General features: G+C 41.0%; 1 protein-coding gene across 2 annotated transcripts in view; it reads right to left on the minus strand.

The window, feature by feature from the left end:
- The window catches only part of etv6 (ETS variant transcription factor 6), a 43,683-nt gene extending 33,067 nt beyond the window's left edge, over positions 1-10,616 (minus strand). Inside the window, exons 1-2 of one of the 2 annotated variants that reach the window (XM_033614904.2) lie at positions 10,255-10,616; positions 3,787-3,916 (exon numbers count right to left, since the gene is read on the minus strand). In XM_033614904.2, the coding sequence (XP_033470795.1) occupies positions 3,787-3,916; positions 10,255-10,284 (160 nt within the window). In that variant the 5' untranslated portion in view covers positions 10,285-10,616. The remainder of the gene's footprint in view (positions 1-3,786; positions 3,917-10,254) is intronic. The other variant, XM_033614905.2, reaches the window with a different exon arrangement.
- Between the last annotated feature and the right edge of the window lie 2,957 nt (positions 10,617-13,573).

Here is a 13,573-nt window from a genome sequence, read left to right on the forward strand (position 1 = left end):
AATGCAGTGCAGCTCCACCCAATGGAATTGTCCCTTTTGGCTCCCTTACAGTCAAGATGGCAGTAAAAATAACAAAAAAATGGTATCGTTCCTAACTTTAGTGGATCGTAAAATACCGGATATGGAATTAATCTGCAGATGTTTCGGTTCAAAATGAGACCACACTTTTCTGTAGATGTCAGTTTTTGAGCCATGGTGAAGGCCAACACAGTAAGGCTTGTTGCTTTTAGCCGAGCAGATTTCCAGAAAACTTGGAGCCCGTATAAAACCTTCAATAAACATGCTTTTTAACAACTGTGAGTCACCGCAGTTACAAGACGTCCTTCATCATACAGTCATAAATGTAGAACAACAGGGACTTAAGTCGGTGACAGTTAAGTCCCGAACATACTCGGGCGTACTATAAGCGGAACGGGCTCCCCGAGGAATGTCCGCAGTCATTCGGGTTTCCATAGTTGAGCGCACTTCCGCGTAGTAGTTTCCTGTAAAAATGTTCGTGAAAAATCCCTGCGATGTGAAAAATACATGCCGAGCAGTCACTGGTGCGCGGAGCGGAGTCCGCGCGGTCGTAAAATCTGAGCTTTGCGTGCACAGGCCTTGCGGACGTCCGCTTTGATTCCGCGCGGACCTCCGCGGAGTCCGTTCCACGTATGTTCCGCCCGAGTATGTTCAGGCCTTTAGCCACAATAGCTGGGCAAAAGAACACTTTACAACGCGTCAAACTTGTTCTAGTTTTGAGGTTAGCTTGTTGTAGATTAGTGGCATACCAGTTTCCTTTGGCATATCTGGCACTTGACTTTTGGGGGTCACCTTTGCAAAATTCAAAACTATTCCAGACGCTCGACTTTCTTGATATCTTGTGAGCGTATCTGTGTGCCTGGTGGTCAAACTGTTCCAGTTTCAGTTGTGCTGGACTGCGAGATGAGAGTGAGTCAGGTCATGTTTACACGAAAATGATCCACTGAAAACAGAATTGTTTTTCATTTCGTTTTGGAAAAAGTTCCACGTTTAGACGACAATGTTTTGATAACAATCGCCGTGCACACGGATGCGCAAAAATGACCAAAAGCGCTGTAGTATACATGCCAGGCCAGTAGTTGGCGGTGTGACACTTACGCTTCCTTCTACAGAGCGGCGATGCATAAACAAACAAAATGGCAACTGCATGAACGTTTGTCAGGATGGACGACGAGGTGGAGTTGCTACAGTAAATCTACATTATGATGACACGTTGATAAATTCAAAAGGGTGAGCAGCACAAGCAGAGCTCGGGAGTCCGCCATTGTTGTTGTGATGGTCGACTTTCTTGCGCATGCCTACTGACTGGAAGCGTAATGCGCATGTGCGAAAAGTTTCCGTTTTCAGAGGAACTGCATATTGCAAGTTTACATGACAACGGAGATGGTGCCATTTCCAAAAAATTGCACTCTGGAACCCGTTTTCAAAACGTTGCATTTTCAGGCACCCAAAACGCTTCTGTTGTGTTGACCATTGGCCAACACACAACTGAAGTACCGTTTTCAGTTGAAATTGTTGTCGTATAAACGGGACCTCAGAGTTACAAAACTATCACTAAGTTTATGTGTCTTTGTCTGAGAATAACTAAAAACACTTAGACTGCAACAATCCAAGCTTTGAAGCATCTGGGTCAGCCCAACATAAATGTGCACGCAATATTAGGCTGACTGGTCCAGTAGTTTGCAAGATTAGCTGCGGACAGGCAGATACACACACTGACACACATACATGACCGAACACATCAATCCACTCCAGGATTACACCTTGTGGATAATTGATAGACAATCAGTGCTTCTAAGCAACTGGAAAAAAAAAACATGACTTTCAATGAGCTTGTGTACTGGTGTCTTAAAAAATAAGTCTGATTCCAGCAAGTCCAGCTTTAGCTCATCATGCTGTTCATATCAGTTTAAGCTGTCAGTGTTTGAACATACAAATCAAGCATGCCTAACATTAAGGCTGTTGAGCATGTTTAACAAAAGTTATGTTTCATCAGTGTTACTCACAAAAACAGTGTTTCATCCTTGAGGTGACAGAAATGCTGAATGCATTTACTTCCTCATGAAACATTCACAAAGCAGTTTTTTAACTACTTCAGCTTCTGCACTGTTTACATATTTGCCCGCTAACAGTCTTCTTCTTTGTTGGTGCATTGCAACATTTGTTGGCCTTTTTAAGGCATGACTTGGCAATTTTTTTGCTCAACAATGGTGGAAAACAGGTTAACTCTTCAGTGCAACAGTAGCACAGGCAGAAAAGAGTCATCATGTCAGCCAACTGGCTCTATGATGTCAGTTATACAACAATATCTATCTTAAGTTTTCGAAAATTAACTAGTAGTTGGCCACATCAGCTGCTAAATATTAGCAGCAAGAGTAACGTGTATGCCACCACGACCACATGGCTCATACAAACACAATCAAGTCCAGGGAGAGTGATGAGTGTCATTCAGGCTTAAATAACATCACACTGTGAACATCTCTGTCCATGCAGGCAATTACGAAAGCTACCATGGCTTTTGACCTGTACGGTGACATTGTTGTTGTTGCCCTCTGACAATTACATGGTTGCTGCAGCTGGCCGACACATTACACTCCATTAAACAGTTTTCCCGGCCCTCGCCGTCGAGCACTGGTGCAGTGAAAGGGAGCAGACCCACTGTTTTTCAGGCTCTGGCACAAGAGGATGACTCAACTCAACCCAGCCTACAAAGCTCCGATTGGCTGACTTGCCTTTCAGCTGCAGAGTGGCCGTCATCGAGCACCCAGCCCAACAAAATCTGAGATGTGGTGAGCAATTCAGATTTAAATTTGTTCCATAATGGTGAACATTTAACCGCCTTTATTTTCTCCGCCATTCAATTATTCGTAGTGCAGTCGCAAGAAAGGACTAATTCACCTTGCTGATGCATTTCGGGAGGCTCAAGGACAAGTCTAATTCAATGGTCAGAAAAAATGTAAACTAAACATCTTGTGTAATGAATGGGTTTATTGAAAACATAATCCTTGAAGAGGAAAACATGCAGAAATAGATTAATTTAAGCATCAGGCCAGACATCATTTTATTCTATTTAGCTTTCCAGCTATGACAGGCCATCCATGTCATATACTTCTGTGGGTTTTTCCTCATACCCTAACCGTCCACTTCTTCAGCCCTTTCTATTCCCCATCACTCTGTTCTTCTTCTATGGTTCCCAGCCCCTGTGTGTCCCCCGCTCTACATTATCTGCTGTGTAACTGTTGGTTGTTCCAGTGCAGTAGGTCTGTCAGTTCTGGTCCAGTGGAGGCGTGTACGGTTCAGGTGTCTGACCCCGGATCTGCTTCAACGCCTCCCAGCTGAGAGGTCCGGCATGACAGGGCCTGCACTCCTGCCGTGATAATAATGTGGTGTGTGTCATCATAATAGGGTGTGATGTGGTTTTAGCTATTTAAGTGATATTCCACAACATTTTAATTTGTGCATGTTGCCCGAAAACGCTGTCTAAACACTCTTATGTCGCCACTTGCAAAAGCTCAAACTGTCATAGCCCTGCCCACATGGTTCGATTGACAGGTGGATGGTATGAATAAAAACCTGACTTCCCAGATTACCACTTCAACCAAACAAACATTTAAGCGCAGGATGCTAAAAACACAACGAAAATCAATCTGTCCTATTCAAATGACCGACTGATCAATGCGTGTAGGAGTCACTGCTCATCTGTGTATCTGTGTATCTGTGTGTGTGTGTGTGTGTGTGTGTGTGAGGGAGAGAGTGTGTGTGACTCACGCAGGTGCGCAGGCAGCCTGGCAGGCTCGTCCTCCATTCGGCTGGCTGGCCTCGCGGCGGGAGCATGGACGGGGGAGGAAGTGGAGTTTGGCAGCGGGTTCGCGGAAGGACTGAAAGAGCTCCTCTCCTGCTATGAATAGACACAGAGACACAAAGCATGGCTCACAAAGCTCCACAACGCACCGGCCCTGAACCCAAACAGCCCCACGCCAACTCGCCTCACCTCGCCGTGCACCCACAACATCGGCTAGCCTTGGTCTCATCTCTGCACACAGAGGAGTAGGTGCGCCTAATAAACTGTCATGCCGTGTACACATATTCTGGAGATGCACATATCCAGAATGCCACACATGATTTGGCACATGTTGCTTTGCGGCGCAGTTAAGTCTTAAACCAACCAACACTCTGTTTGCAAAGATTTTCGAGATGCATTAGTGGCTCAGAAACAACACAGGTGGATTTTTAGCATCAATCATTTGCTCTATAAAATGTCTGCAAACGGTAAAACATTTCCATCACAGTTTCTAAGAGCGGGGGGACATGCAAATGTTTGACATTCTTGCCCAATAAATGATTATAATAACCAATAAATCTGCCAATCACAGACTACCTTTGCAGCAAAAACATTTGGGTACAGCACACACAAGGCAGTACACAATGAGGATGTGCAATATGTTGATATAAGACAAGATATTCTGTTAAAATTTGGATGTCATAACATTTTAAGTGCTGTCTTTCCTGCTTTTAACTTTTTAACTTAGACTGTCCGAGCTCTTCTGTCGTTTGCCTCTAACCACTGAGTCATTATATCCACATTACTGATGATTATTTATGTAAAATATCATTGTCTAAATATTTTGTGAAAGCACCAGTACTCAACCCTACAATATCGATATCTTTTAAATTGGTCAAAAACAGCCCTAGCTGCAACGCCCCACAACTCTCCAAACTTTGACATGATGACTTCAAATTGCTTGCTCTGTCTGACCAAGAGTCCAAAATCCCCTTAACGTCACCCTTACAATGACATGACAAAGACACACAGCAAATGCTCGCAATTTTTTTTTAGTTTTGTTTTTGACGAACTAAAATCGTATCATTATTTTTATTATCATTTTATTAATTTGCTATGACTGTACATATTGTTTTACCATAATATTGTACCATTATAAATTTTATTGATTTCATCAGTTGGCCAATCTAGGGTCAAAACAATTTCACAGCTGCTTGATAGAAGAACATTAGCCAACCACTAGGGCTGGATGATATGAGGAAAATACAATGCCACAATATTTTTGAGCAATAACTCAAGCAATACTGTGATGATATTGTAGAGTTGACTGTTGGTGCTTTCACAACGTATTTACACAAGATATTTGATAAATAATCATCAGTAATGTGGAAATAACGACATGGGTAAAGGCAAATAATACAACAGCTACAACAGGCTGATATATTAAAAAAATGACTAGCGGTGGACAGATAACTGGCCTGGCCGATTATCAGGGCCGATATTATTAATTTTTAGGGTTATTGGTATCGCTGATTTTTTTCCACCGATATGCCGATAGACAGTTTTGCTTTCCTTGGCTGCACTGTTTTGCCCCTGGCATGCTTCTCAATGCCTGCACGTACCACTCTAGGCTCTTAAAAATAAACAAATTTTATTTTATTATTATTATTTATTGTTTTTCATTTTATCTTTTACATTTTGTATTTATGATTATTGTGTATTTATTTATTTTTTATAAATCTGCTTTTATTTAGCTGGCATATTCTTCAACTTTGTTAGTGTTAATTCTGTGTCAGCTATGATTTTTACAGCAGACATATATTGGTTGTAAATATCGGCTATCGGTATCTCTGTTTCATAATAATCGGTATCGGCATCGGCTCTGAAAAAAACATATTGGTCGATCCCTAAAAATGTCATGACTTTACTGTAATGCAGCCTTTAAAACCAGGAAAAGACAACACTTTCGGTATTACAATATCCAAAATCTGAGACATTATCTAGTCTCATATCACAGTATCAATATATAACATAGATATGTTACTGAGGTCAGTCAACTACATTGAAACCCGATTTGGTGAAGTTATTTTTTTTTTAAGTATAAATGTCAAACATTTGCTGGTTTCAACTTCTCAAACATGAGAATCTGACACTTCACTTAGTCTTATATTAAACTAAAGATCTTTGGGTTGAACAGAGCAAAAGGACAATTCAAGATGTCACCCTCGTGGGCATTTTTTGGGCATTGTGGCCGCAACAATTAATTGATACTACAGCTGAAACTAACTTTTTTCCATTGTCAACTAATCTGTTGATTATTTTCTCGATTAATCGATTGGATATTTGGTGTGTAAAATGTCAGAAGATGGTGAAAAATGTCGTTAAGTGTTTCCCAAAGCCCAAAATTACTTCCTCAAATGTCTCGCTTTCTCCAAAACCCCAATAAATATTCAGTTTAGTGTCACAGAGGAGTAAGGAAACAAGAAAATATTCCCATCTATGAAGCTGGGATCAGAGAGTTTTGACTTTTTCTTACTTTTTTTTTTACTCAAACTAAATAATCAATTATCAGTTAACCTCGCTATAATTCATATTTGACTGCTAATTGATTAATTGTTGCAGCTCTAATTGAAAAATGTATTGCTGCCCAATAATAAACCCACAAGTGTATGGAAATGACCCACTTGGATGTCTGATCTGAAGTTAATAGTAATAAATGGGTCATTTTTAATCTCGTCATCCAAAACTTTTCATCTTAAGGCTTATCAGAATAATTCCAATATTAGAGTACATATTTTTTAGAAACTGTTTCTTCCATATGTTTCATTTAAGGGGGATAAGTATATACTGTATATCTGTATTTTGGTCCTTATAAAAAGAAGACGAATGCCGTGCCCTTTTCGGTACAGATAGGTGCAGTCGTAACAGCAGCCAGGAATAATTGTATCACTGAGTTTTCCCCAATTTTCTTTCTTTGCCACAGAAACACCTGTTACATCTCCAGGCACAAAGCAGACAGCACCCACATGTGCAGCCACCCTCATCTGAACTGCGGATATTCAAGTGAGTATTTGGATGTTTTGAAGACCATAAAATCCTGATCAATTGTTGAAGTCATTTATCAAAAAAAGGGGCAAACATTTCCAGGTTTCAGTTTCCCTAATCCAACATTTGCTGCACATTTCTGTTTTAAATGATTCGAGATTAGATTTTGGGACCGACAGTCGGAGAAAACCAACAATTTGAATAGGTCACCTTGGGGCTCTTGAACATTCTAACAGCCCCTTTCACTTTGTTTAGACCACTGTTATAAGACTAAACAAATAATCAATTACTCATAAAAATAATCTGCATATTTTCCCACAATGAGAGCAGTTAGTTGCAGCCCTCTCCAGGATACTCCGAGATTTGAGACACTCTCGCTCTGCTATTGTGCTCTTATTGAATCTAGGTTAAGGCATGAGTTTTTCCAGTTTGTGGTCATTCTCTGTTGACTGGTTTCCTTTCCTGCAAATGAAGGCAGAGCATGAAGCCACTTTAGTTTCTTGAGGAAATGAAGCTGGGTTTTTGCTTCTCCCTCCAGTTTCAGGCAGCTGTCACCACCCAGCCAGTCTGAGACCTGCACACCAACTGTATGCACCAGGAATTTCCTGTGGAAGCCAAGCAATAATCTTTCAGTCTTCTATTTCCTCCTCTCAGAGACTAAGCCCTCTCTCCTGTCCACTTTTTTTTAAAATTCACTTGTCTAGACAAAGGTCGGGTTAAGGGGGAAGGGGATGGGGCAGTTAGGGCAAAGCAGCTTACGATAGAGAGGCTGCATTTATGACAGAGCTGGGCTGCAGTATAAAGGTGAAGGGGAGTGCTGTCAACCAGTGCCTGTGGTGGAAAACTTCTCAGAGTGGAGTGCTGATCGTTCTCCAGCATGCAGTCGTGCAGTGACATCAGACTCGGCAATGAGAATCCCTCATAACACCATATTACGCTGTTATTGAACAGCTTGCATGCTGACCTTGACTTCCAAATAATATTTCTATAATGGTCCTATTAGAGCTGCAACTAACGATTATATCGACAATTAACCTGGCGAACAATTTTTTTTACTAACGAAAGGTCAAAAAGATGTAAAAAATGCCCGTCACAAGTTTGTAAAGCCCAAAGTGACACCTCCATCTATCTGGTTTTGTCTGATTAACAATCCAAAACTCAAAGATATTCAATTGAAAACACACGTAACTCGCAAATTCTCACATCTAACAAGCCACAACCAGTGTATGTTTACCTGTTTTGCTTAATTTCAGGACAAAAACAATAGATTATGAACACTGCTGCTGATTAATCGGCTAATTTCTCAGCTCTATTTCCTACTGGGACTCAGATCAATCTGTGTTGATGATTATTCCCTCTCTAATCTCTCACATCTTCCTCTTCCTAGTGCTGCAACTATAGATTACTTTCATTACTGATTAATGAACAGTGTCAACATGTCAAACATTATGACACGTCGCCAGCACAAAGTGTCTCCAGGTTGTTTACACAGTCTGATCAGCAGCCCAGCATTCCCACCTGTACAATATTATTGAGATTTTAAACGTTTTGTGATATGCTGAGTATTACAATAACGTATATTACGATGTATTACCCTTCTTTAACTGCAAATGATGCTGGTTCATCTCACTTCAGTTATTTTTGTTGCAGCAAAATGTAGCTAGGGAGCTAAAAAAGCAACTTTTATTATTCTAGTAGGCTAACATGCGTTTAGTTTAGTGCATTAAGAACGGACAATGCAAATTCATTAAAAAAAAACATAGTATAAAAATGCCAGAAGTTGCAAAAAGGCTATTTTTTTATCCGTAGTCAAGGCTACCTAAAGCAAATTGTCACATTGAAGAAGCTGGACTATGCTGAGTATTGTGCTAACATATATTGTGATTTATTGCCCTTTTTCAACTGAAAACTTTGTCAACATCTGTTTCATCTTATAATAATTAAGTTAAGTTGGTTCATCTCACTTCAGTTATTTTTGTTGCAGCAAAATGTAAAAGCAACTTATTTTATTATTCTAGTAGGCTACCAAAAGTTTGATTTGATTTAGATAGGCTAATAAAAAAAATCAGTACTTGGCGCCCCTGTTTTGATATGATATTGTCACACAAATATCGCGATACTATGCTGTATCCATTTTTTTTCACCCACCACATAAAAAAACTGTGGGCCAAAACTCCAACTTATCAGCATCTCACTTCGGTATGCTGTATCGTTTCCCCCGGACCCTATTAAAAAAACTGTAAAAACATAATGCCAGGTACAATTCTCGACTGACCAGAGCTCAAACTTGTAAGCTAACAATGATACACAAAAATAGTAACAAACACATTGGAGAAGCCAGAGTATTGACTGAAAACTTTGCTAAGCAACTTATTTTATTATTTTAGTAGGCTATCAAAAGTTTAGTTTTGTTTATTTAAGAAGGGACAGTGAAAATTAATAAATACACATGGTATAAAAATACGAGAATAAGTCAAAAGGCTATTTTTTATCTGTAGTCCCTTGGCTAAGACGTTACACAAATACAACAAAGCACGAAAAAAAAACTACCCCAAAAAAAACATCACACACTTTAAGTTTACTTTGAATTTGCTGAGATAATAATTTTAAAAAAAAAACTATACTTGGCGCCCATTTTTTGATACAATATTGCCACGCAAAATATCGCGATACTACCGATTTTTTTCCCACCAACCCTATAAAAACTGCCAGGTACAATTCTCAACTGGCCAAAACTCCAACTTGTCAGCTTTCAATAATGAACAAAAAATAGCAGCAAATTGTTGCAGCAACATCGGAGAAGCTGGATTTTCTCAATAAATGACAATTAATCAGTGATGCAAAAGTTGGCCATTCATTTCAGCACTTGTTCAGTTGTATTTCTATATGTGGTGACTTACACTGCGGTACAGTGAGTTCGTCAATGGCAGGCCTCCTATCCCATTACAGTATGTGTGGTGTTAATAATAGGCCTATCCTACAGTGAGTTTAACAGCTCCTCTTTATGACCCCTGCTGCTCTGTTGTGACTGCACGAGAATCCTCTTAAACGCTTTCTCGCTCGTCGCCGCTCGCGCTCGCAAACGCGTGGGTAACACCACGCTCGCCCACCGGCTCGGGGTCACTTTCCGAGGCAGTAAACGCAACGTGTTTTTTCAGCGTGTCACACACAGACACAGTCACGACTTGTTCCCATCAGCGGAGTGGAGGCGAGCTGCAAGCGTGGAGCCGCGCGAGCAACAGATGACTAGCAAAACAAACGCGCCTCAACTGAATGGCGCTGCTGCCACTGCGGGCTCGCGCGAGCTCCACGGTTGTTTTTAGAGGAGGTATAAATCCCTGCAGAGCGGAGGATACACTATGAGGGATTAAAAGCTGAGGTGGAGAGGCAAACAAAGGGGAGTGTGTTACCTTGTTCGCAGCGGAGGAGGATTCAGACATTATCTCCCGTCAACTTCTCTCCTTCTCCTTCCACTTTTCCGTTGTGTCCTCCTCTTTATCTCCTTCCCTTCCCTACACAAACACACACAGCAGCAGCAGGAGCAGGAAAGCAGTCCGACTGCTCGGCTTCTTGTTGTGGGAGAAGTTGTTTTTCTTGCATTCAGCCTGCTTTCTGTGTTTTATCTGCTGGCCGGCTCCATAGCGCGGCTGTCGGTGTGAAAACTTCTTTTGTCTGCGTGTGTTTTCCCTTCATAGGTCGGCAGCGTGCTGGTTAATAATCCCTTCCTGGAAGAGCAAGTCTCTCTCTCTCCCCCCCTCCTCCTGTCTCTCTGTCTCATTGATCTGGATGTGTGTAAAACGGCGAAATGACGTGAATTCCCAGCATTGAGCCTTGCCCCCTTTTAAAGGGAAACCCGAAGCAGGAAATCGCAGCAGGTCGCAGTTGCAGAGGCTCACAGACACACACTGCCTTTTCTATTTCTTTCTTTTTCCTCTTTCTTTTTTTTTAACCAAAGCTTCATGCAAATACGATTACGCAACAAGCTAAACCTCCATGCTTTAATTACAAAGCAAGCAGCAGCAGCAGTGTAACTTTAGATAAAGGAAAATCAGCCTGTGGGTTTAAAGGAACGCATGAAACACATTTATGGTCATAATAAATATTGAATAATGCCTTTATTTACCAAATTTAAAGTCAGTCATTGACTTTAATTCAAAAGATTTAATACAAAAACTCTACAATGCATTTAAAGAAATACTACCTTAAAACTTCAATTAAAAGCCTAGGCCCGATTGACTCTTTGCTAAGCCCCGCCCCCCAGACACATATTGGCCATTCATAACCTAGTACCAGGCTCCTACAACACAGCTCTGCTTCATTGACCCTAATGCAGAATTTATACCTCTGCCTTGAATCGACGCCGTAGCTATACCGTACCCTGACGTGCACCTCCCCAGAAACGCTGCGGTGATGCAGACCTCTTGTCTATTTTTGTAAGCTGAAACCATTTCCCTCAGTGGAAACAAAGCTTTTATTTACTTTAATTTGACAGATAAGAAACAATAAATTGTGAAGACAATAAAGCCTCCACAAAAATAGCATTTTAATTCTTGTGTGTGATTTATCCTGGCTTCATATGAGGAAAAGTCTGCTAGCTGCTAGGCTAATTTATACAATGTAAAATGCCATAGGCTTGTGCTATTAATGTTAGCATGTTGTATTTGAAGCTGATTTGTGTACTTGTGTTTGAAATTGTCTCTATTAATCCATGTTTAATGTGTGTTTTAAATCTTTACAACACTTCACAGAAACCTCCACTGCCGACTAGTGTTTCGGAGGTGTAACTGCAGAGTGACACAGATACACCAGCGCACAAGTATAAATGCTCACAGCGGCGTAGGCGACGTGTGTAGGGTCTGCCACACAACTATAAATCCTGCTTTAGGGAATAAACCCCTGAAATTTAGATTAAAAGCCTAGGCCCACAGCTTGTCAGACCATCAAAAAGGGGCAGGGCTTAGCAAAACGGCCGGTCTGGTTGCCAAGTTGTTCATTTTTATAGAAGTTCTTTGGATATATAAAACCAGGTTGTTGGCTACCCACTTAATTAGCTGCTTAGATTGTGCATCCACAGATAAATGTTTAAACATTTGTCAGTATGGACATGCTACAAATCGTCAGCTCGGGTACATTCTCCACAATTCAATCATTCAGTTCATTTAACTGAAACCATGAGCACAACAGAATACTGTAATTCATTCATTCACTGAGCTATTGGGCGCCCTGTTTGTATGTGTTTTTAGATCTGTCATCCGCAATAAAGTTATGTCTGGAAATCTTGCACACTCTGAAGTGTTTTATTGTACTATTTGTGCAAAACAAGATCGCAATACAAGACAAGATGGGAAGACATTTTTGCTCCCTTGATTCTCTCCCCTGGAGTTACCTCCCTGGCTGTTGCCACTCTCTCTTTGTGTCTTGCATTCGGCACCTTGGCTCAAGGGGATGAGCCATCCTCTATCTATCTGTACACTGTCGCTCTCTGTCTGTGTGCAGTCCACATCATCCTCCTCGTCATCATCATCCACCTGAATATTACCATCGTGCACCCTGTTCCGCTCTCTTTCAGGTGATCACTGCTTCTCGGTCAAACAACTCTCTAAAGGTTTTTGACGCACGCTAAAGAATGCAGAAAATCAAACCTGTTACGAAGATGTTTATGATGCCAGAAAGTTTCGGATGAATGTGGACTTGGTGTGCAGTGGCCTTAAATAAATTAAGTAGGTGCAAGTGGTCGTCAGAGTGAAGTCCAGTCCAGCTGAGCTCCTTCAGTTTGGTGAAGTTCTTCAGAAGGGTAAAAGTCCAAAGGGGACTGCATCTGCACTGGAATGTGGAATGTGGAAATTCAGATTTAGTAGACTTAAATATCTGAATGAATGTCAATGTTGTGCTGTATCCGCTGGATGTTTATGCTCGCTCTGCTGCCCCCAAGTGGCCAAAAAGCTGATAATACTGCTTGAAATGGATTTAACTGCTGCACGATAAGTTATTTCCATAGAAACAACTTTGTTGGCACAGGTTTCCCCTCACAGATGGTGCAGTGCTAGATTATGAGTAACAAATTAGAGGGAAAAACAATATGAAATGTCTTTGTAATGTGGCCACCATGAGCCTCCAGAACAGTGTCAGTGCTCTTTGGCACAGAACCTCCAAATCTCTGAAACTCCACTGGAGGAACGGTCTGTATTCTTACAACAGATATTCCCTTATTTGGTGTTTTGGTGTTGATGGAGAGAAAATAATCTCTAAAGTCATCCACAAGTGTTTGACTTAGTTGAGGACTGGGGACTACATATGATCCATCCCCTGCATGGGAGCATCTAGAAAAGGTCCCCAATCTGGACACAATGATGCCCCATTAATTTGTTTTTAGCCTTTGTGAGACTCCAGGTTAGACTTGACAGAGAAAGAAAGCTCTTGTTCTTCCTGAGGGATGAAATTTAAAGCTTGAGTTTCGGGTGGCAGCAGATGGTGTAAAAGATCATGGAAAAATCACTTCCAACATGTACTTTATATTCACTTGAGGGAGAGGGAGGGGGACAGGAAGCAACGAGGCTGATGGGAAATGCACTGCAAGCAGAGGGATGATGAACGCTCATCTCATGATGCTGCAGACAGACATGGTAAATAATTGGACTTGCATGTTTTATGTTATTTCATTTACTTATTTCTTTATGTTTAATGACAGTGGATGTTATCATGAAAAATTAAATTTGCAAAAACAAATCC

The sequence above is a fragment of the Epinephelus lanceolatus genome, chromosome 23 (genome assembly GCF_041903045.1).
Source record: "Epinephelus lanceolatus isolate andai-2023 chromosome 23, ASM4190304v1, whole genome shotgun sequence".
Classification (NCBI taxonomy): domain Eukaryota; kingdom Metazoa; phylum Chordata; class Actinopteri; order Perciformes; family Serranidae; genus Epinephelus; species Epinephelus lanceolatus.